Source organism: Podarcis erhardii (genome assembly GCF_964252035.2).
Source record: "Podarcis erhardii genome assembly, chromosome: 17".
Classification (NCBI taxonomy): Eukaryota; Metazoa; Chordata; class Lepidosauria; order Squamata; family Lacertidae; genus Podarcis; species Podarcis erhardii.
Genome location: NC_138515.1, coordinates 35,066,549 through 35,091,082, shown reverse-complemented (window position 1 = coordinate 35,091,082; position 24,534 = coordinate 35,066,549). Strand labels below are relative to the sequence as shown.

Here is a 24,534-nt window from a genome sequence, read left to right as displayed (position 1 = left end):
ATTATTATCCTATACTCCACCGGTAGCAAGTGCAGGTGGTATAGCACGAGATGAATGTGCTCCCGCAGCGAGGACCCCGTGAGCAGTACACATAAGAAATTATTGATAAAACACATCTAAAACTCACATGCACACATAAAATTATAAATACCGCAAATACAAAAATCAGTGTAACTTTTAAAAAAACAACCCGCAGGCATCTAACAATATATCAGGTGGCCTACCTGTCAAAGCACAGTGCTATTCCTTTTTTCAAGTATCGCTCCAGCGAAGGAAAGTGATATAAAAAATCTGTTTATTATTTACACAGCAATGAAATAATATCATAGTTTACAAAGCAAACGATTCATTGGTTAAAATGCTAGCAGAAAACCCACAACAGGAGCCAGAATCACAGGATGCTGCTACCTGCTTTAGAGACAGGAAAATCAGAGAAAGTTCATTTTCTCAAAGCAAACCTATTTCACAAATTTACTGCTTTTGAATTGTGCACACTTTGGAAAGTCTGCCAATGTCTTCTACTGTCTCCTGTGCATAATGCAGTGAGTCATATGCATGTATGAATTCCCAGGAGAATGTCATCCTTTTTTTTTTTTTGAAAGATGCAAGTATCACAGAAATCTGAGCTATAGCTGCCCTCAATTGTATATTCAGCTGCGCACATTGTGAAATGTGGTTTTTTTTTGGGGGGGGGGGAATGAACTGACACAAGCAGCCGGGGAATCAAATTTTCCAGAGGATCCCAGCTGGAAAAGCTAATGTCAAAGCTCAGAATGCTTCTCCCAAGTCAGTTATGAAAGAGAAAAATTGTAGGCCTTCAAATAAATAAATATATTACTAGGAATTAATTTAAATCCTTTGCATTTCATTGTGATTTCTAGTTATGCGACACACGACATTTAGAGCTGCCTTCTCCAACCCGTCACCCTCTAACTGAATTGGACTATGGAGGGCACCAGGTTGGGGAAGTGCAATTTAAAGATTCATATGAGAATTCAAAATTGTCATTGAAAGAAATGGATCCCGTTGTCCAGGCTCGTCAGAGATGTCTTGCACTTCGCTGCTGCATCAGGCAGTGCAGTACAAACTTCTATATTACCTGTTCACAACTCCAGCTCTTGCAGGTCTCCCCAGCTGGGCCCAACTTTGACTTTTACCGACAGTTTCGCCGAGAGTTTTACAGCGTGTTCCATTTCATGTTTAACAATCTGTGCCACCTAAAGGACAAGGCACTTTGAAGAATCAGTGGGACAATAAGGCAGAAAGGGCCGCAGTTTACCGTATTTTTCGCCCCATAGGGCGCACTTTTCCCCCTCCAAAAATGAAGGGGAAATGTGTGTGCGTCCTATGGGGCGAATGCAGGCTTTCGCTGAAGCCTGGAGAGCGAGAGGCATCGGTGCGCACCAACCCCTCTCGCTCTCCAGGCTTCAGGAAGCTATCCGCAAGCCTTGCAAGCCCGGCGGGAGTTGCCGCGGGCTCACAAGGCTTGCTGGCAGCAGCCTGCAGCCCCAGTGAGTGTCCGCAAGCCTTGCGTGCCTGGCAGGAGCTCCCGCCGAGCGCGCAAGCCTGCAGCCCGCGGAGCCCTCGGAGGGTGCCCCGTGCTTCGGGCAGGCGTGTGCAAGGCCTGGGGCGGCAGCCGCGGCGGGGGGGGGGGAATAATTTTCCAAACAAACTGATGTGCGTCCTATGGGCCGGTGCACCCTATAGGACGAAAAATACGGTATTTAGTCCAGTTGATCAGACATTTCCAACTGGTATCCTATCTGGAAACGCCTCTAAAAGCGGGTCAGAATTAGGCTGAAATTCAGAGAAGCTGAAGGCAAATTTCTGGGAGCCAGAACTCTCCCAGGAAAAGCTCACAACACACCCTCAAGTTTGTGTCTCCCTTTCAAGAAATGCAGCTTTGTACACCCACAGAAAACAGTTATAAGGTATAGGTAAATTGCAAGTTACGGCAGAGTAAAAAGCCAATACACAAGTCATTTGTTGCAAACACAACAAGGTGAGAAGAGGAGAATCACATATAAACACTGGGAGATACTATAGATTGGTTCAGTGACAACTCTGAATGGCACCCATATTTCCATCGTACTTCTATAGTTTATTGAAGCCAACACTGGTGAACAAACAGGGTGGATTTGATTTAAATCAAATTGATTTAAATCACTTTTTTACAGAAAGAGTCATTCTTGCTGGTATCATCTTAATATTTACAACCAGAGGAAGGTTTCATTTTTGGAATAATTAATTTTCAGAGTAGTTTTTACAGTTATATCAAAAATTACTGATTTGCTTATACTATTAGAAATAGGTAATTATGAAATTATTGTGAGGTTTAATAAGTTAACTGTTTATGTTAGGACAACTTTTCTGCTGTACTTTATTAGAAGGAGACAAATAATCATTTCCTTAATAACCAATTATTTAACTAAAACAGTAACATTATAGCATATGTATCCATGTTTGTTACCTGATGTGGTTAAACAATTAACTGAGTTTTAGCACACATGAAAGGCTTACAACAAATCCTTATTTCCTGATGAATAGCCTTTGGACTATAATGTAATTGAAATAGAAAACTATCTCTAGAAAGATTTTTCCTCCAAAATGTTTTATTTTAAAAATCTGATTTAAATGGAAAAAAATATATTTTGATTTTTTATCCACCCTGTGAACAAACACACCAGCCACATTCTATTAGAGGGATGCACTCCCCAGTTTTCAGTAAAACCAGTTCCTCCTACCTGAATCAGGCTGTCTTCTGCAACCTCATAGAGAAGCTCATCATGCAGCTGGAGGATGAAGAAACCTCCAGGTACCGAATGTATCATCTTCTTCTTTTCCATCCTCTCTGGTTTTCCTAGGCAGAAGGAAACCTAAACAATGACTTCAATAATGCTTATGGTAAGAGCTATACAAATGCACATGTACCACAAGACATTATTTGTATTTGTTCTGTATTGCTATATAATTGTTATGGCCTGTAAACAACTAAAAACTTGGGCAGGATTTGAGTGATGCTTGTCGATGTACTAAAAACTAAGGTAAAAATGGATTGTTTTAAGAGAGAGAGATAAAAGATACGATGCAGTAGAAATAGCTTGATATTGGAAACCACGGAGGGATGGAGGGAAGTCTAAGGATTCAGGGAATCCTAAATGTTGATGGTTATGACTAATGTTTGAATTCAAATGTATAGTGTAAAACTGAATAAAAAAGAATTTGAAGAAAGATATATAATTGTGATGGCTTTACTTCTTTACTGCTCTAGCATTTCTATTTCTTTAGTATTTCTGTTCCTGTATTGGATAATATAAGTTTTTAAATAATATTTAGTTTTATATAAGAATGTTTCTAAAAATTAAGAAATATGGAAAGTATATTATTCATAATTTGTTATATTTTGTATCAAATATCTTTGCATCTGGGAAAATCATGTGTTTGTAATGCCAGTGTTCAATTCATTCTGTTTAATTCTGCCTCTACCTTTCAGTCTTAAAATAGCTTGTAAATTTGGCCATAACTGTGTATTGTACATTTTTTGTTCCCATTCCAAGTCGGATTTGAGTCTTTTTTCCAGCAACTAGCATAAAGCAACCCAGTCAGATGGGTGGCGAAAATAAATATATTCTTAGACTGCAACAATCATATAGAATATTAGTTTTTATTATTGTACAGGTACCTGCATTAATTAACAAGAATAAAGTAGCATTAAGATTTAATTGTAGTTTCATTATTTTCTGTATTTTGAAACCAAAAGCCACTATATGGATAAAGCTGCTACTTTTCCAACATTTATCATATATATTATGAAGCTTTTCAGGGGTCATTTGGTTATCATTTATCATTTTACTGCAGTTTTAAAGTATATTTGAACATGATGAAAAAGTATTACCTATCCTCAAAATATTCACTCTTGCAGGCATCAAACGTTATTGCAGCCCCTAAATAAATGAATGTTCTGCAAAGTGTATTTCTTTCTTTGTTTTTCCCCACAATGCTGGATAAAAAAAGGTAAAATTCTACTTGTTTTACCTAGGGCACTTTCTAGCACTAGGAAGCTGTTTTCAAAGTTTATGCTGTCCCTTGCATAGAATCATAAATGAAATAAATCATGAATGAGTGCCCTTGCTGCTGTAATTTAAGAAAAATCCATTTTTCTTGGCTAATGCCATCACCTCTAATACAACAAGCCACGTGAGTCGTAGAGTCTTTTATCTGATGAAGCAGGGTCTAATCCACGAGTTCCTCATACCTCGAATTCTTCAAAGTCCTCAGAACCTTGCTCAAGGGATCAGGAAAATGTAAATGAGCACTGGACAATCAGGGCAACCCACCATCTGAAATCATTTTACTGGCATACATGCAGCCCAAATCCAGCTGTTTCATACAAAGAGGCGGCTCTCGGAAGAGAACACTGCCTATTTATCCCCCACCCAGTAACATTTTTAGATTAGGAACATTTGCTACCAAATACAAAGCCAGAGGAGAAAACATACCCGTTTGTCTTTTTTGGAACGAGCTCTCCAAGTGTCCATAAGATTTTACTGCTGAAGGGAAAGATTCCAGCTGAGCCTGAATATTCCCTGTGGCTGTTTTGACAATATCCGCTGCAGAGCCCTGGACGACAGTATTCACAGCTTGCCTCTCTGCCTAAAGTTACAAGATGACTTAGAAGAAGAAGCCAACTTCCCCTCCCCAACAACAACAAATCTTTTCAGTGCAGAGTTTCTGAAGTGGACAGCCTGAACCCCTAAAAGAAGAAATAGAAGGGACAGAAGTTTTGAGGAAATTGCAGCTGTCTAGTCTTCCTTCCACATCTCAAGCCTGAGTGAGTGGGACAAGCAGGGAGAGAACAGATGGGAAAGAAAGCCTTGCAGAAAGCAAGAATCCCAAAAGTAACCTTCAGCTTTGCACAGTCCCTCCAATCCCTGCTCAGCTGCAATGCACAACTAGTTGAAAACAGCAGTGGATTCTGAAGTTTTAGAAGGAAATGTTAGGAGCAGCTATGGAAAACTGCTATATTCTTCTGGTATTGCTTGCCGTTTCAGTAAGACAGTTGAGGGCACCTTGGTCCCTGAAAGCTCCTCCAGCAAAAAGGAGATCCAACATGCACAAGAAGTGTGCAAACTAAATTTAAGCTGGCTCATCTTAGATTGAATGGGCACAGTAATATCACTGGGGGGAGAGTAAAACTCAGCTAGCTCAATGGATCTCCCTGCTCAGCTAGATTTTAGCAGCTGAAAAAAACACTTCTTTGCATACCTGGGCCTTTCTGTAAGGATTTGAGTCCTTAATTGCTGGCAGGTATCTACGCCGTCCCATGATTGTCTGCACAAACCCATCTCTGCTGCACTTCCGGACTGTTTCTCTCAGGAATTTCTGAATACCTATTTAAAAAAAGAAACAGTGTTGTGCAACTTCCAGTTCAATCCAAAATATTCAACAGCAGCTGCTCTAGTTAATTCTGTGTATATGCTGACATTTCATATAGACGCTTCCATGCGTGGGTGTCAATATGTTCAGAACTTCCGTATCCCATCAGCTTAAGAAAGGAAAAGAAGATACAAGGAAACTCTTCCCGATTTATTGTGTTGTTATATTTTACATTTCAGCTGCAAGATTGTGGAAACGTGCAAATCAACAGTGGATGTACAGCCTTCTTTGCTGTTTTGTTTATTACATTTCTATCCCACCTTCCTTCCATCATGAAGTTTAAGACAGCATACATGCAGTAAGGTAAAGGTAAAGGAGCCCTGGACGATTAAGTCCAGTCAAAGGTGACTATAGGGTTGCAGCGCTCATCTCGCTTTCAGGCTGAGGGAGTCGGCGTTTGTCCGCCGAAAGCTTTCCAGGTCATGCGGCCAGCATGACTAAACCACTTCTGGCGCAACGGAACACCGTGACAGAAGCTAGAGTGCACAGAAACGCCATTTACCTTCCCGCCACAGTGGTACCTATTTATCAACTTGCACTGGTGTGCTTTTGAACTGCTAGGTTGGCAGGAGCTGGGACAGAGCAACAAGAGCTCACTCCATCAAGGGGATTCAATGACCCCGAAACTTTGTTCAGTCACACGCCAGTGTTTTATTTTCTTCTGCTATCCAATTCTGCAGCCTACAGACCACTGTATGTACCATGTACATGTACATTCATAGCGTTTCATTTTGAATTTTGGATAATACACGGAACTCCAAGTTGCCCCAACTCTTAAGAGTTTATGTAAGGTAAGTTCTTGGCTCAGTATCTTGAACTCCCTTTTAAACCCACACCAAAAAGGTTACCAAAAACATAGGCAAAGAGATTTACACAACTCACTATATGCTTGATATTATTAATCAGTTAATTATGCCAAAAAGCCAAGACAATCAGAAGCTAGCAATCTTTACCTGAGTATCTTGATTTGAAGGAGTCAATGTAGCAGGAGGCATCTTTTTCCTCAACACCCATCTGCTCTCCTAAAGATTTCGCTCCTATTCCATATATTATTCCATAACAAATCTAGAAAAATAATGCAATTTTAATTCTAGAGTACACTCTACAACCAAGGGGACTAAAGTGCGCAAAAAACTGTTGGATTACTTATAAATGAGGTTTGTTAGCAACAAAGGACACAAATCTAAAACATTCAATATGCCAGAGTTTGCTCATTTGCTATTTAGTTGAATCCATCCCTCAGCCTGTACAACTTATTTCAAAACCCACTATCATTCAATTATATGAAAATGTTCCAAGAATTCTAGATGCTTCCATAAGTTACCTGCTTGGCTTGTTGCCTTAAATCATCCCCAACTGCTTCAGAGTCAATCATCTTCCACTCGGCTGCAATGCTTTTGAACACATCAGAACCATCATTTAAGACCTGGAGAAGCCGCTCGTCACAGCACAAATGAGCCAGGATCCTCAACTCAAGCTGGGAATAATCAGCTGCCAAGATCAAGCCTCCTGCAGCCAATAAAACAGAATAATTCCTAAAGTGGACATTTATTTCAGGTAGTAAAACAGGTTCCTTCTTTGAAATTATTGTTGATTCAAGCAATCCACAAACATGGGATTCTGATTTGTTTGAAAATGGAAGCAAATGCTCCTGATTTCTTCCTCGCACCTGTGAAATATGAGAAAGGAAGGAGCGAGTGCACGAGCCCAAGGTCGGCCCAACTCATTCACAAAGCAGGAAACCATGGTTTCTTGTTAGGTCTGTAAAGAACCATTCTGCATACTATTTTTGAAAACATTGAGCTTCTTCAGATGCAATGCCAAAACATGACGACTAAGGAGCCTAGTCGCTACAATACCATGCCACTTCATCTGAATGTGCAAACTATGGTGTGTTTTTGCCTGCAAACCTAGGGCCGCCATACATCTGGATTTTCCCAGACATTACCAGAATGTCAAAGGTGGAATTGACGTCCAGGGGGAATTTCTGTAAGGCAGCGCTTTGTCCTGGATCTTAGGCAAGTCAATCAACAACTTTTGGGGTGTCCTGGTTCATACTTTTTGAAATACGGCAACCCCATGCAAACCATGACAATAAGCCCTGGTTTGCGACCTTGGTTAGATGAAAAGTACAAGCCATAGTTTGCCCATTTCAGAAAAAGCTGATAAACTATGATTTCCTTCAAAGAGTGACGGGGAGTGACGCATAAGAGGCGGCAGCAGTACATGATGCTGCCAAGTTTTCTCAGGCTTGTTCATGTAACATCAAACCTTGGTTGCCATTGGGTCTGAATAGGCTCATTGTGTCAGCACAATATAATTGCTCAATTCTGTATATCCCTCTTCTACTTTTTAGCTCTATAATGAGGCAATTCTCAAGGTGTTACCTGGAAATGGCACAAAGGCATGCCTCATGCTAACAGAAAATGGTACTTTCCCCCCACTGGGTTCAGCAAGACTCCTTTGTCCATGTGGTAGCACAGAATGCTTTCTCCATCTGTAAAATAAAATTAAATAACTGGCATCTAATTGACTTCTGTAAGACACACAATGTTAAACCAAACAGCAGGGTTAAATCTAATATCTGTAGCAGGTAAACACAAAATAACTTCATATTTATGGCTGACTGTTACTCTGGTTTGCATGCAATAGGCTAGTCAAAAGCAGTAATTTCTAGAGGGTGGGTTTTGTTGCTTGATAGGTCTGGCTTGTAAGGTTGGACATTTAGAGCCAAGCAAATAATTATTAAAAAATGCATCTATTCAGATACTTCAAAGTTTTTTCTCATCTTCATTTTCATACAACACTCCACAGACACAGACTTCTTTTCATTCCCAATATGGTTCCAATAAGATGTTACAGTACTAGCTTATTATAGCAATGCACTTTGTATGTACTTATTGTGATGTGCCATCTCTGGCCTTGGCAATAGGCACATGAATTTCATGTACATCCTGCAGTTTCAGGACGTGAGGTTTTGGTGACACTTTGCATATCACAGCGATTCTAAGTGGGAAAATATCTACCTTGAAGGCCTTCGTTTTAGAGAGTACTTGTACAAACCTCACTCCAGCTGGCTTTTCCTGAACTCCAGTATATTTACCTAAAGATCAGGTTTTGAATAATTAGATGCTGTAGCCATGCCACCTTATTTGTGTGCCCCTTCCGCCAGAGTTCGGGGGGGGGGGGGCAGCATGAGAACAGGCCTTTTCTGAGGAACGCTCTCTCCAGGGAGGCTCCCCTGGCGCCTTCATTACATGTCTTTTGGCGCCAGGCGAAAATGCTCCTCTATAACCTGGCCACTGGCCGATTTGACAAATCAACAGATTTTTAAGTGTATTGGGGGGAGGGGGCTACTGGCTTGTTTTTGTTATTTATTTTGTGTTTTCATTTTGTATTTTTATGCTGTAAAGCACCCAGTGATCATTGGATGAAGGGCGGTATACAAATTTAATAAATAAAATAAGATACTATGGGAAAGAACAAAACAATGGACCAAAAATTGTCCTTTTTTGTTTATAAATGCAAGTGTAAAGGTAAAGGGAACCCTGACCATTAGCTCCAGTCGTGACCGACTCTGGGGTTGCGCTGCTCATCTCGCTCTATAGGCCAAGGGAGCCGGTGTTTGTCCGAAGACAGTTTTTCTGGGTCATGTGGCCAGCATGACTAAGCCACTTCTGGCGAACCAGAGCAGCGCACAGAAACGCCGTTTACCTTCCCGCCGGAGGGGTACCTATTTATCTACTTGCACTTTGACGTGCAACTGCTAGGTTGGCAGGAGCAGGGACCGAGCAACGGGAGCTCACCCCGTCGCGGGGATTCGAACCGCCAACCTTCCGATAGGCAAGTCCTAGGCTCTGTGGTTTAACCAACAGTGCCACCCACATCCACAAATGGAAGTGTGGCAATGTGCAAATGCAGGCAATTAAGCAAACTCCACAACCACATCAGTTTACAGATTATTCCTAATGTTTCCTGCCAGCAGCTACTGTATTAACTATAGACCCAAGACGTGTTCAAAGGGGACAAGATGCAGCCACCTTGCTAACGTCAAGCCAGTGTGATTAATGCTTTGATGGAAGACGTTCTGGGAACTCAATGCAAACCACCTTCAGTTTCATGGTGGAAAAAAGGCACCCTAATTTTGATACATTCTGTCTTTTCAGGAATGTATCAGAAAAAATCTGAGAGCTGATAAAAAAAAAAAATAGATGAGAAAACTTTACCTGCTTCTGAGTAAATTGAACCCATTGTGTTCCTTCTGGGAAGGTGGGCTTTCTTCAACCATGGTTGGCATTTCAATTTCAAAGTCTTTGGGCACATTCTGTATATTTGGTTCCCTGAAGCTTATACGGCCTAAAAGCAAACGTGGTGAAAAGGTGAAAAGACAGGCAGTATGTTGCAGTACAGCAGACGTCTGAAGGAATACTTGTTTCCTGCTTGGCAGGGGATTGGACTCGATGGCCCTTGTGGTCTCTTCCAACTCTAGGATTCTATGATTCTATGAAGCTAAAACTAAAGCACTAAATGCTGAACTGCAAAAACAGACTTGACCAACAGGCTTCCAGTTTTGCAAAACAAAGTACTCTTTAAAAGATGGTGCTCAATTAGTACATTTCAAAATTCTAGTGTTTATATGGAATACATATGATGCAAATTTAAAAAGCTCACTCCATGAGTTACAGAGAGCTGAGGTGACAAAGCATCAAGCAAACTGGCAGGTTAAGCAGCCAAGTGACTGGGGGATAAGTAACACCCATTTCAATAATTTTTTTAAGCATCAGATTTGACCAACAAGGGCACAGCAATGGCACTATGTTCAAGGAAATTTTGGAGAAAGGGTAAAAAGAAAACTGCACTAATATACAGTTCCACACAATACATATCTAGCTAGTAGAACAGCTCAGAAAAAGAGGCTTAGTTAAGAGCAGAGTGAGTTCAGCAGTTGGGCAAGGAGGCCTCAAAGTAGCAGGTGGGCATTTCAGTAATTTAAAAAAAAATGTAACCACAGGACAATGGTGGGGAAGCTCCAGTCTGCAGACCCAACTGCAGGTCCACCAGCCCTCTGAATTTGGCCCACAAGGCCATCTGAATAAACCATACATGCCTGTTAGCCACCTGACATCAGGCACAGAGGTATCTGATCTCCAATATTAACATGAAGCACCACAGCGCAAAGATGGGGAAGAAACCTCTGCATGCTTCTGGGATTTGGCAGGTGGGCAGTCCTTCCAAGCTGCCGAAATAGCCTGTGGAGTTTGGGCCAGTTCTGGATGTGGTCCCACAGCTTGAACCAGTTCCACATTCCTGCTCTAGGGACACTCAATCAACGAGGGATCTTTCCCACAACAAGTGCCATCAGACAGAAACCGCAAAGCTTCCATGATTCCTTTGGACCATGCGCTAGCCTTCCTGGTTCTTTTTGATAAACCGCCAAGGAGATACCTTCCGATGTAAAAAGCACCTGCTACCTGTAGCGCTGTGAGTCTGAGAAACAGGATAGATCCGTTCCATGCCCAGCACAGGGTTTAAACGCTTCTCCCTCTGCAGTGGAAACACCACTTTGGTCATGGCATTGGTGATCTTCCTCCATTCTAAAATCAGGCCTGGCAATGGGTGCAAGGCCCTCAGTTTCTCCAGAACATCCTATGGAAATTAACCGTGGCACAAGTCAGTTTGCTGTCTTTCACACTGATTCTTTGTAACATAGGGAACAACCCTTGAAAAATATTCTGGGCTATATGAGGGGACAGCCAGGCTAGCATGGTACCGGGAGTCCTGTACCAAGGACCTCCTTTCTTTTCTGCTTTGACTCCGCCGTAGACGGGACAGAAGATGACAAAGCAGAGCCATGGTGACGCTTGGAGAACAGAGACCTCCTAGCACATAGGGAGGGGGTTGGGAGATGATGGGAAAGGTCAACCAGCCCCTCTCTCTTATGGTTTACTGCCTTTTCTCTTCTTGGACCTTTCCCCCTTAAGCCTTACAGAAAGCCCTAAGCAAACTTGTCTTCTCATCCCAAGGCAGGAAGCCAAAAAGGCTTTTCCTGGCTGAACAATTGCCTTAGTGCCATGTTGAATGGAATTCGCTGCCACAATAATGCGTCATAGCCACTGGCTTAGTAAACATTTTTGAAAGGATCAAGCAGATTGGGGTTGGGCTAGGTGGCCTTCGCGGTCCCTTCCAACTCTACAATTCTAGGATTCTATGAAGACCAGTTAGGCATGGTTGCTACGGTGAGCTGCAGTTAGTACAGTTCACAGGCGAAAACATCTGAGGCCTTTAAGTAATGCATGGAATTCATAATACCGAGTCAGTTAACACAACGGTAATGCGCTGAAATTGAAGTAGGCAACTTGATTTTTGTGTGGACATCACTTATGCAAAGCTAGCAATTGTGAAACATACAGTGGTACCTCGAGTTACAGATGCTTCAGGTTACAGACTCCACTAACCCAGAAATATTACCTCGGGTTAAGAACTTTGCTTCAGGAAATCGTGCAGCGGTGGTGCGGCAGCAGCAGGAGGCCCCATTAGCTAAAGTGGTGCTTCAGGTTAAGAACAATTTCAGCTTAAGTACGGACCTCCGGAACGAATTAAGTTCTGAACCCAAAGTACCACTGTAATTTCACCAGTGGGTTTTTATGAGTGACCAGCTTCCCACAATCACACATAGGCTAGAAAGGATGCTTCTCCAAGGGTTGCACACAAGCACTATACCTTGGTTGTACTGAATTGCTTGCCTAATTTGGCAATTTTTCCATTTGCTATTTTCCTTCCAGTGTAACCTAATGTTTTCTTGCCCCTTTGCACTTTTGATTCTCCATTGAATGGCAACTTCAGCTCCAAAAACAGCACCTGAAAGAGGTAATAAATTCAGTCAATGGAATCTTGCCATTTTCTTGGGGCTTAGACAACTTCTCCTTCCCATGCCTACTTCTTACGCTACAGTTAACTGAGATTGTAGTTAATCCATTAGCCGACCACCTCTGCTAAACCACAAACTCCCATTTTACCAATACTGGATTTTTTAAAAACCAGCTTTGTAACCAAACACCTTTAGGCACCAGGCAAAAACGTTCCTTTTTAACCAGGCCTTTGGTTTATTTGATTGACATCCTTTTAAGATGTGGGGTTTTGAGGGGGTATTGAGTTGTTGTTTTTATTTTGATTGTGTATTTTGTGGTTTTATATTCTGATTTTGTTCTGTGAACTGCCCCGAGACCTTTGGGTATAGGGCAGTATATAAATTCAATTAATAATCATAATAGTGAGGTAATTAAGGAGAAGTTAGTTAAGTAAGAACGAGCAGTTAAACAGAATCTGACCCTTCATTTTCTGCAGAAAATATTAAGAACACTTTAACTAAAATGACGCAAATAATGGCAGCTGCCGATTTAAATTTTTATTGGAAGTTTAGAGTCTGAGTGTCTCTCTGGTCTCTCTCTGGACTCAGATGAAGAAGTCCTACTAGTGCAACGGGGCTTTCCCTCCACTCTCTTCCCTCAGCACATTCCTCCCCCCCTTAATTGGCATAGGGAGACCCGGAGAACCCCTGGAACAGGACAACGAGGCTGGGGGGGGCGGGGAGAGATGGAACATCATTCCAGGAATGCTTGCACTGATGCAATTATTGCCTTAGCAAAACACTGAATTCCTCCCACGATGTGTTGAGAACAGCCTCTCATCAGAAGGAACCGGCACTCTGGCCAACTGAAGGACGGCAACTTTGTCCCACTCAAAAGTTCACTGGAGGATTTGTTTATCAGTTTTCTCCCACTGATCACAATAAGGACAGGGCTCACTCTCTTGAAAGGGGCCATGTGTTCAGTACCTCAGCAATGTCATCAGGACAGGTCAAGGAGAAACTGTGACCTGCCAGCTGATATATCCGATTCTCAATCTCGTTGAGTTTCGCTTCCATGACGTGTTTCTGCGTCTCACACTCAACTGTGCTAAATCCGATGCCGTTGAGCTCCAGCAAGGCCAGGCAATACTGATTTGGCATCTCCACTTTACGAAAAGTATCTGTGGCACACAATGACAAATGAGGCAAAAGACAACATTCGTTCAGTGTCACAAAACACACAATGACGGAAGAGAATTACTTGAATTATTATTATTATTATTATTATTATTAATAATAATAATAATAATAATAATAATAAAAAAAGATGATGGTGCTTGCACCAGTTACCCCTCCACTCCATCCCACTAACATTCTCAGTAGCTCTTAATAACAGGTTGCACAAGGAGTATCTGCAGAGTGCAGAGTGAATGAGAATTTGTGGGTCAAGGAATTGAAAGCAAGACAGCTAGAGTTAGAGGCCTATCACACCTGAGAAGGTTTCATACTGGCAACAAACAAAATGTCAGTAGAGCAGGAGACTCTTAATCTCAGAGTTGTGGGTTCGAGCTTCACCCTGGGAAAAGATTCCTGCTTTGAAGGGGGTTGGACTAGATGGCCCTTGTGGTCCCTTCCAACTCTACAATTCTAAAAGTCTATGAAAATGTACCTATTGAATCATAATCATTCATTGTTTGTATTGCCAAAGTCACACTCCTTGTGCCCAAGGTTCAGGGCATCACAATTACATAAAAGGACTGTGTTGCAAAAAGAAAAATGTGGGGCGGGTGGGGGAGAGAGTTCATTCTCACGTGTGAAAATCTGTTTGTCATTAGTAAAAAGTACTGATATTCTGTCACTTTCCAAACATGTTTAATCATAGCAAAATACAAACAATTTCACACTACAGCGTATAAGGTTTTTAGATTTTCTAACGTGCGTCTGAAATTCAACTGGAGACTAGCGTACTTTAAAATTAATTCATAGGGTGGTATTTAACTAAGTGAATTGACATTAATGAACATGGCTATGTTAGGTGCATTAATATTAATAGCTCTACTCTGAGTAAAACTTAGTTAAAATCACCCATGGGGTAAGCTCTTAGCCTTCTCACCTTGCAAGTTATCTTTATGCAACAGAGTATTGAGATGTTCCATAATATGAAAGACAAGAACAGACTCCACAGCTGCTCTGTATCGTCCAGAATGATCTGCGCTGGCGCTGAGCCCCAGACTCTGACACCCTTGGCCTGCTCCAAGTTTCTCCAGCAAGAACATCTCCTGAGGAAGGAAATTGGTGACCATGTTGTGAAGGGAGCGCTCTTTAGACTCAGGATCCAACAGCCAGCACGCCACCTAGAATGAGGGAAGTGCAAAGCACACTTAACTCAAAATGCGTTCTCCGTCCCCCACAAGAATGCAACAAGATTTGGGTATATGCATGTGCGCCCCTCCCCAAAGATAGGAACTTATAAGTTCTATTTCTGGCAGTTGCTGGGGGATTTAAACATTGATTTTAAACCTCACTCCCGCTTTACAGATAGAGGTAGGCTGTCTGAATTGTGCATTGCTTTGTAACAATTTGTTGGGTCTCTGGACCATAATAAAGATTGATTGATTGAGAAGATAGAAAAAGGGTTAGCTATAAAACCTTTGGGTCCTCATAGCATCCTGCCAGAGAGATGCCACAGGCCTTCAGGAGGATCTTGTAGTGCTGAATGAAATCATACACAGCAAGCGAAAACGCTCTCTTGGAATCCTGCAGGTGTAACTGAAGATGCTGCAACCTCTCTGCTGCGGCCAAGTTCTGATCCAGGGGAGGTGGTTCCAAACTGGCACTGATTTCTAAAAGAACAGAGAAACCAGCTTATTTAAGTATTATGACAAGGACCCATGGGGGGGGAAAGAGGGGGGAAGAGTGTATGCCTATACATACATTGTTTTTCCTTGTACAGGGCAGTATAAAAATCATCCTTGCCTCTTGGCTCTCTTACTCGCAGTCTCCAGCTCCCATTATACCTGCCATTCGCATTAAGAGCAAAGCACCACCATCCTTATTCATAGGCTTCAAAGCTCATGCCTTATTCTTCCATCTTTCCCCAGTTCTCTACCATTCCCACCTGTCCCGTTTGGTCTTTTCTCAGAAGCATCCTACTTCTTCCCATGGATCTGAACTCCCAGCCGTCAGCTTCCCCACTTGCACCTTACACAAGGCTGCCTCCCAAACTCAGTTCCATCTTTTCATGCTGGAATCCTATGTGAGATTTTTTATCCCCAAGCAATCCAAGCTCTGCCATCCCTCAGAAAAGCTGCACCTTTCGTCAGTATTCTGCGATTGTTCTCTGTCCAGATAAACCATAACTGCCACTCTTATGGATAAAACAATACTTTATAATTTCGTTAAGATGGATTTGGGAAGGCAGCAAGATGCTACGCATAGGCTTCTCTAAAGTGTATTCCATTAGAAAACACTTCCTTACCAGTCTGTTCTTGAGATTTCTCTTGCAATGAAATGTAATAAGCATCCTTTCCACCCCAACACACAGCTAATCCAACTACCAGCAGGTCTTCACAGGCTGTAACAGGAAATCCATCACCTTCATATTGAATCACCTGGTGCACGTTCCCTATGAACACACAAAGATTAAAATCTGTTAGACCCCCTGAAGTTCCTGCAAATTGTGCGCAAAGCATACTTTCCATTCCTGCTTTTAAAATTATCTTTATGATAGCGGTAGGGGAACCTTTGGCCTGCAGACCTGATTAGGGTCCCAATGTAGATTGCAGGGCAGTTTCTCCCAAACCCACCTGCCCCACACCTGGCTTCATCTGTGATGTCATGTGAGGGCTTGTGGAAACAAGGCTGACAACTGGGAGCCTTGAAGTGTGTTCCAAATGCTGCGCTGTCAAGGAAGACTGGTAGTCGTTACTGATCAGCTGATAGGCACTGACTTCAAGCTCCCCGCTAGCCATTCCCAGCAGAAAAGTAGAGCTTGAAGTCAGTGCAACAGTCATGGTTCTTTGGGCCACATGTTAAATGACAGATATATATATAGTTGTACCTTGGAAGTAGAACGGAATCTGTTCTGGAAGTCCATTCAACTTCCAAAACATTCGGAAACCCAAGCACAGCTAGTGATTGACTTCAGAAAGCTTCGGAAGCCCCGTCAGATGTTCAGCTTCCAAAAATAGTTTGCAAACTGGAACAGTCATATCCAGGTTTGCGGCATTCGGGAGTCAAAACTTTCAAGAACTAAGCTGTTCAAAAACCAAGGTACGACTGTATACTGTATTGTATGTATGATTCGATTTCAATGTAACAAACTTAGTGCTTTCTATAACCTATAAATCCATGAACCATGATAGCCGAACCTTTGTCACTAAATGGCATAAGAAACTGTGGAGAGGAAACATTATATGCAATTTCTCATTAACCAGTGAAGAATCCGTATTTGTCGTCTTTGGTATCTCCAAGTGACTTTTTGCTACTAAAACTAGGCATATGCCTTCTTCCTATTTGGCACCACTGTATAAACATTAGAATATAAACTCTGTTTCCTTCCTAGATTCAGATCAATCTGTAGATTATCTTTCAGGTATAGGGCCACTTGCCACTTTACTAAATCCAGAGTAAAATGTCTAGAATATACATTTCTAAAATAATGGAAGGAGCACAGGGGGGCAAACTCACCTTGCTTGAACTTGGCACCAATAGCTGATCTGTGGGAAAGGGGGCCTTTTGCTCTTTCACAAGCCACCGAGATAGCAAATCTCTTTTTCGTGCTCCATTCTTTAATGAAGGTTTGGAAAAGAGCCTTATCATTCGCTACATCAATTATAGCAAAATTTTCAGCACTGCAGGATGGTAGATCTTGAGATAACTGCAGTGAAAAACCTTCAATTATAATAGAGTCATCCTCAGATGGAAACTCAGCATGTCTGCCATTTTCTGGTTTTGTTTGTGGGTGTGAATCAAGTGCAGCGTTCTGCAGGAGCTGAAGACAAGGAGCTTTGTCTGTGGGGTTCATATTTCTGGCTTCAGCATGTGTCACAAAGCATTGTTCCTGTGAAGGAAGCTCCATGAACTCTGCTGGAGAAGGAGGTTCCTTGTTCCCATCTGTCCAAGAAATGGAACTACCTTTTCTGTTGATTAGTAAAGAGCCACAGGTCTTACTCTGATCATCCATGCTCTTAAAATCTTTGCGAAATTTGCACTGACCACAGGATAGGGCAGAATCCTGATTTTTCTCAGATAGCACTACTCTCAAATTGCTTCTTGTATCCATTTCAGGTTTATTTCCAGTGGGGCTTGGCCATTCATCTAAGACTTCTTTCATTCCTGGACTTAAATCAAATAAAAAATCACACTTTCCCACTTGGTTAGCATTTGCATCTTTTCCAGTAATCTCAGGTCTGACATCATCATCTGCCTCTTTCACATTTTTCAGCTTGTTGAGAACGTTTCTGTGAAAACAAGGCACGGACTCACCATCTCTCATTTCTGCTATGTGGAAAGAATCAGCATCTGAGAACATTAGAGAATCATCCTCATGATACTCTGCCAGTCGCTGCTGGTTTATAGTGGTATTTGATAGACCGTTGCCTGACCCCACATTCTGTTCACCTGGAAGATCATCTTCTAAAGTGGATTTAGAAGGAGCAGGGATAATTTGCCGCAGTGGAAGTTCTCCCATGGCAACAGCTTCACCAATGTGAACATCCTGAGGGTCATGAATGTGGTTAAAGTCTTCATCAAATAACAAACTATCACTGCTATTCAAATTTATTTCAGGCAAGGGACAGCACTTGGCATTTGCATCGACAGCAGGTGGGTACTGATTAGGAGTAAAGGAAGCCTTTGAAAGAACAATAGTTTCCTGCTCTTCTGCCAGATTTGGAGTCCGATAGTCTCGTAAGAAGCTTTCTAACTGGGAGTCCATAACAGAAAAACTGTTTCTTTCAAGGCAAAATGGTATTTCTGGGTATTTCATAGGCTTTTTGTGAGCGCCTTTTGCTTTACAATGCAATGAAGCTGTGTTTCCTGCTACATCGTTTTTTTTAACAGGTAACGGTTCTGCTTTTCTGCAAGCTAGCTTATCCATTATAGATGCAGCATTAGTTTCTGAAGTACTAGCACACTTTATTTTCAGTGCTGAATCTGCTACTAAGTCTTTTTGTCTATCAGCTGCTGTAGCTGCCACCTCCTGTTGCAATATCCTCTCAGTTTGCGTATCTAACTGGAAGCTTTCTTCAAATTCTTTGAAGACAAAATACAGATCAGGAGAACAGCTTTTGATGCATTCAGAAGGCTTCAGAACATTATCAGGGTGATTATGCACTTTACCCATAACTGTACTTGCATTTTCCAGGGTGGGGTTGAATCTTCCAGGGTCATTTTTGTCTGCTTTTCGAGAACTCTCTGCTGTTTGCTGATTTCCTGTTGTGGTGATAGCGCCACTTGCTGCTTCATTAAAAACATTTCTACCTCTGTCCATTTTATTTTCAGTAATTATGCTTCTAGCACCGTTTTTACTGAGCTCCAATTTGCTGCAATTTCTTATCAGAGTCAATTTCTTATCAGATATCACCAGATCGTCCATAACATCTTGCATTTCCATTTTATCTTTAACAGGAGCTGCATCTCCCTCTACTGAATTCAAAGCGGGTGTTTTAATGTGATTATTCAGTGTTAACTTATATTTGGATTCACTAGCATGTATAGGTTCTATAAGCAATTTGTGCACAGTTTTCCCACTATCTTGGTATATTTCATTTGCCTGTAGGGATATTTTGTCAATTCCTTCCTGGTAGCCTAATGATCCTTTAGTTACAGTTTGGTGATGTTTCTGGTTTGACTCACAGCTGTTGCCGGAGGACGGAAAATGATTGTTGAAACTTGATTCTTGACTCCAAGGCCTATTCCATTTTGCAACTGTGCTCTGTTCCCTACTTTGATTTAAATTAATTCCAGCCTTTTTCTTAAATCTAGCTGCAACATGATGTTTTTTTGAAGTAGCTTTCAAGCCTGGCTTTGTCCTCCGTTCAGTACTTATCATGGGATCCAACTTTTGCTTCACAGAGGTCTCTCTCATACTTTCCCCATCTTTTCTCAGATTTAGCCGTTTGCTTGCACTACAGCATACGTCATCATTTATTGTCTCTCCCTTAGTTTCATCTACCAGAGTCTCTTCAAGTCTGCCATTTACTAAACTAGCATCTAACGACCTCTTGTTTTTTTGTCTAACCCATTTTGCACTATCAGATTGAGAACGGATACTTTTGTCTGATGAAATTATACTTTGGCTATTTCTTGATATCTGTTTCCCACACAGCCTATGTTTTTCCTCTTCCTCAACTTGTCCTGTTACGGAAAATGTGGAAGAGGAATCTGATAAGAGAGAGGCATTGGGGTTCCACTGCACCCCCAAAGCAGCCAAGTCCTCCTTTAAGAGAGTTTTAGCCTCCTCCACAACAAGATTAGCGGCTTCAATCTCAGTCAAACCCTTCAGTCCAGACATCCATATAAGGGGTGTAATTTGGTGCTCCTCAACAGCCTGTTCGTCTTCATCCACTGCCCTACGACTGAAGCAGAAGAAACAAGACAATATTACCTGAAAATCATGCTTTCAAATTTTAAAAATTTGTGAAGAATTCCTACCATAGCACTCTTACTGTCACAGAATCATAGCATTGTCGAGTTGGAAGGGACCTCAAGGGTCATCTAGTCCAACCCCCTAAAATGCAGGAATCTCAGCTAAAGCAGCCATGACAGATGACCATCCAGCCTCTGCTTAACATGTCACCTAACATGTACCCATAACAAAAAGTCAATTTTTATATTAGTCTGCACACCGATAAGGAAGTGAACAAAGTGAGTTGGGAAGCAGTGGTGACAACTTAGCTTGCATCAGAGGTTAGGTGCATTCAGAGATCAGTCGCTGGACACGAGTTCCAGGGAAAAGCTAAGTAATAAGAAGAGGGGTGCAAAACCAAAGAAAAGAAAGGATGGGGAGGGATATAGTTTTCCCTTCAGGATTTCTCTAAGATGCTGCTCTCCTTAAGAAGGTGCAGAAGAGCATGAAGGAGGAGGAAGAAAATAGCAGAAATCTCCTACTGAGAAGAGGTCAGTTTAAAAGAACTGCACATCCTAAAGTGATATATATCATAATTTAGGGGAAATGTATATTGCTCTTCATATGTGTTTCCAGGGCAGTATAGAAAGGGGGGGAATTATTAACAAATATAAATTAACAGTGACACAGTAATGAAAGTACAGAAACAGCTGAAGTTAGAACTGAAAAAATAAAAGTAAATAAAACACAGGTGCCTTGGGGAGGGAATTATGCTACCAAAAAGGCCCTCTCTTCTGACACCACTTGCCTCACTCCAAGCAGGTGGGGAACCTGGAAGACAGCACACAGGCATGCTGACATGGGAACACATTCCTTAAGAGTAGGATTGAAACACCACCATATTATGAGTCTTACATAGAATCCTAGATATTACCTAGATAAAGCATGACAAACATTTATGTATAGTATTTTACACCAATAGCCATCTCAGACATACCACACTGGCACTGAGGAGTATAAGAAAGCTAAAATAAAATTACTGGAGTGTAACATACTAAACTCTAGTAAACCGACATCCAAGAGTGAGAATCAGATCCATTTCCCAAACTTATACTAGCTAAAACTGTATCAAAGGGATAGCTTTCTGTCATACTAGAAATACTTTTAACCTTCTGAAAGGTGCTGCATTCCTGAAGGCATTTTCCACCTCGGCAATATTCCCTTTGGCGACATCAGCGACCGTGACAAAACCAGCCTTATAGAGAGCTCTAGCACACTGTGCATTTAACAGAGATATCCGGACAAGATCACAGAGCTCTCTCTGGATTCCAAACGTGAGACGACTCTGAAACTGGGAGAGCAATTGTTCCATATTGTGCCACCCCAGACGGTTACAGAAAATGGTAATCATCCCTGAAATATATAAGAATTGTTACAAAATTTAGCATTTTAAAACTTTTTCTTTAAAAAAACATTAAGTTGTTATCAAACAGTGTGTGTATAAATGGTGCAAATGATCACTTTCAAGAGATCATTTAAGATAGCTACCACAGGGGTGTCTTCATATGTTCACTCTGGCAGTGCCAAATATTCCCTTATCAGATATATATATACATTAATACCTCCGGTTGAAGTTGCTGCAGGTTGAGCACTTTCAGGTTGCGCTCCACAGCGACCCGAAAGTAACGGAACGCATTACTTCCGGGTTTCGCCGCTTGCGCATGCACAGACGGTCAAAATGACGTCATGCACATGTGCGGAAGCGGCAAATCGCGACCGGCACATGTGCAGACACAGGTTGTGTTTGCTTCTGGATGCGAACGGGGCTCCAGAACGGAACCCGTTCATATCCAGAGGTACCACTATGTGTGTGTGTGTGTGTGTGTGTGTGTGTGCGCACACACACACACATACACACACACACACGCGCACACACACACACACACACACACTGTTATTGGCCAAATCTGCACACGTTGGAAGACTGAAATATATTGTATAAGATACAGCAAAGGTTACTGGATTTATTATCCTGCCATTCCTCCCAAAGGAGTCTCCTGCAAACACCAATTTGTAGTATAATAATAATAATAATAATAATAATAAATAATGTATTACTTATAAAATTAAATTATGTATCAGTATTGCCTCACCTGCATAAGTAGCAGCAGACTGTTGTAAAGACTGAAGCTGTCCACGATTGCTGCCGTATTTCTTAGCAACATCATTTATAGGAACCTCATTTATCAAGTCCAAGAGAGCCAGGCTTGTAAAAAATCTACATCAGTAAAAATTAAGATAAGTTGGTGTGCTGCAAAAGGGGCATGAATATTGCTTTATGGTAAGAACATAGAAACGAAAAAATTAGAAGCAGATGCAGTAATCGAGAAGGTTGCATCTCTACTGGTGTCGACATTTATGCCAAATGCATTTTCTGTCTGACTTTCTTCAACTTACCTTCCACTGGGAAGAAAATTGGCCGGGGGGGGGCAGGGGCTGGATGTGCAAGCTAGCTGAGAGATTAAAACAGAAATGCACGTTTGGATTTGGAAGTGCCTCCCACTAAACCAAGGATAGCATATAATGTACGTGCAGACACAGAGGCATAATAATTCCTAAAAGCAATGATATCAAAGATCATGGGGCAGGAAGGTGGAAGAGGCTTCATATATCCCTAAGCAGGTGGCAGAAACGAATCTCAGGAATAAACTCCCTACAATCTATCGAAACATCCTAATAGCAGGAGTTGAATAAGCACGTATGCGCCAAGCATGACAATCTCTGTTGAACCTCTGTTAAGTGGGTTCTAGTCTTGCTTCAAGAGACGTGTGACTGATTTCCCCATTCCACCCCAAATGCCCTCCACCAACTGCAAGCATTCTTCACTTTCTTTTAACTTTAACAGTACTGTAGTACTGTACTGTTCTCTCAGCTGGAAGAAAGGCTACAGAAAGCTACACACACAGGCCCGACTGCCACTTTATGACTAGAACAGCAGCAACAATCAGAAAAGACCATCTATAATTGTCCATGTTGCAGTCTGGTCCAAACAAAAATTAGAAGGGGTTGCGGTACACCAACTTAAATGTGCCCTGCAGATTAACAAGTGCCCTGCAGATTAACAAGTGTCCTACCATCTTATGGCAGTTGGTGAAGCTAAGGAGCCCTGGGTCTACCTAAAGCCTGAATGAGAAATTGGGGGTGTCTGTGTATAATGCAATGTCTTCTACTGAAAAGAGGGTGCGAGTGAAAAAGTAATTCATAAAATTAGAGATGATCCTGCCATTGTGCTGCTGGTTGAGAGTGGTAAAAAGTAAGTGGAGCTAACTGCAAGTTCTGAAATAAGACAGCTGTTCCATGGGGAAGAAGCACATCCATGCAGGCCCCTTGTCCAAGGTGCAAGAAGATGGATTGTGTGTGCCTTACTAGCAGAAAGAGGAAACTCAAATGGCACACTGGGAAACCTAAGTTTCAGGCTGGGATGCCTTTGTATCACCCACAATTTTGAATTCCCTCTTAGATTATATGACCACACGCTGCTAAATGAAGATGCAAACCTGGCAAAGAACACAGACAGCATGAGGAACACAGTAATTGCCTGCAAGCACTGGAAATTGCTTATTTACAAGAGATTCTTCAAAACTGCTCCGTATCAGTTGAATGTGTGTTGGGTATTATCAATCACAATGCCTGTTTCAAAAGTTATTACTCCCTTTATTTTGTACTACAGATAGGCTCCACGGAAATGTTTTAGAAGAAACTTGTTTCTAAACACACGCTACTTGCAAATCCAGTACAGTGGTGCCCCGCAAGACGAATGCCTCGCAAGACGAAAAACCCACTAGACGAAAGGGTTTTCCGTTTTTCGATGCGCTTCGCAAGACGAATTTCCCTATGGGCTTGCTTCGCAAGACGAAAACGTCTTGCGAGTCTTGCGATTTATTTTTTGCTCGCCCCCCCTTTTTCTAAGCCGCTAAGCCTTTAATAGCCGCTAAGCCGCTAATAGCGCTAAGCCGCTAATAGGGCTGCTTCGCAAGACGAAAAAACCGCTAGACGAAGAGACTCGCGGAACGGATTATTTTCGTCTTGCGAGGCACCACTGTAACTTCAACATTATACTTAGAGCAGAAAACTGCTGAATGCCAGTTGCAAAGGTGGAGTATTTTGCAATAATGTCACCATCACTTTGTGATGTCATATGCCATAGTGTAACATTGTAAGTTGTTCAACCATTACCTTTTATGAATGGCCATTTGCCTACGCTGCCTCTCTGTTCTAGTAATTATTTTGCCCTTCACAGAGCAAGCCAAAAAGCTTTCTTCAATTCCAACCAGCTCGGCAACTCTTTTCATTGAGGCAGGCAGCTTCTCCCACATGCAAAAGAATCGATACCAGTCTATTTTGGCCCAGTCTTCATAAACAGGGGTGACCTAAAAAAAAGGAGAACCAAAACAAGAAGAAACAGGTTTTGAATCTTACTTCCTTTACATACTATTTTCGCACCACCAAAAGAGGTGGGGAAAGCTTAACATGAATCAACAGTGTGACGTAGCACTGGAGCAATCGAGGGAGTTGGGTATCTTTAGCTTTGAATTGATAAAAAAGAGTATGTGGGATTAGCTTTAACCAAGCTGAAAAAGTATACCTGCAGTGGAAAAAAAAACTTTGAAAATTCAAGGCA

General features: G+C 41.8%; 2 protein-coding genes across 4 annotated transcripts in view; one reads left to right on the top strand and one right to left on the bottom strand.

The window, feature by feature from the left end:
* Nucleotides 1–3,722, top strand: part of STXBP5L (syntaxin binding protein 5L) — a 100,113-nt gene extending 96,391 nt beyond the window's left edge. The window contains exon 28 of the transcript XR_014152057.1: nt 2,688–3,722. The gene's annotated coding sequence lies outside the window, so the exon portion shown is untranslated. The remainder of the gene's footprint in view (nt 1–2,687) is intronic.
* Nucleotides 279–24,534, bottom strand: part of POLQ (DNA polymerase theta) — a 40,727-nt gene continuing 16,471 nt past the window's right edge. Inside the window, exons 13-30 of one of the 3 annotated variants that reach the window (XM_081844692.1) lie at nt 24,090–24,283; nt 22,007–22,131; nt 21,023–21,266; nt 16,973–19,863; nt 15,762–15,908; nt 14,933–15,126; nt 14,397–14,637; nt 13,271–13,464; nt 12,157–12,294; nt 10,908–11,082; nt 9,663–9,792; nt 7,824–7,933; nt 6,761–6,945; nt 6,390–6,501; nt 5,266–5,390; nt 4,500–4,653; nt 2,745–2,860; nt 279–1,217 (exon numbers count right to left, since the gene is read on the bottom strand). In XM_081844692.1, coding sequence (XP_081700818.1) covers nt 1,104–1,217; nt 2,745–2,860; nt 4,500–4,653; nt 5,266–5,390; nt 6,390–6,501; nt 6,761–6,945; nt 7,824–7,933; nt 9,663–9,792; nt 10,908–11,082; nt 12,157–12,294; nt 13,271–13,464; nt 14,397–14,637; nt 14,933–15,126; nt 15,762–15,908; nt 16,973–19,863; nt 21,023–21,266; nt 22,007–22,131; nt 24,090–24,283 — 5,589 coding nt within the window. In that variant the 3' untranslated portion in view covers nt 279–1,103. Of the gene's footprint in view, nt 1,218–2,744; nt 2,861–4,499; nt 4,654–5,265; nt 5,391–6,389; nt 6,502–6,760; nt 6,946–7,823; nt 7,934–9,662; nt 9,793–10,900; nt 11,083–12,156; nt 12,295–13,270; nt 13,465–14,396; nt 14,638–14,932; nt 15,127–15,761; nt 15,909–16,972; nt 19,864–21,022; nt 21,267–22,006; nt 22,132–24,089; nt 24,284–24,534 lie in introns of those variants that run through there. The other 2 variants (XR_014152053.1, XM_081844693.1) reach the window with 2 other exon arrangements.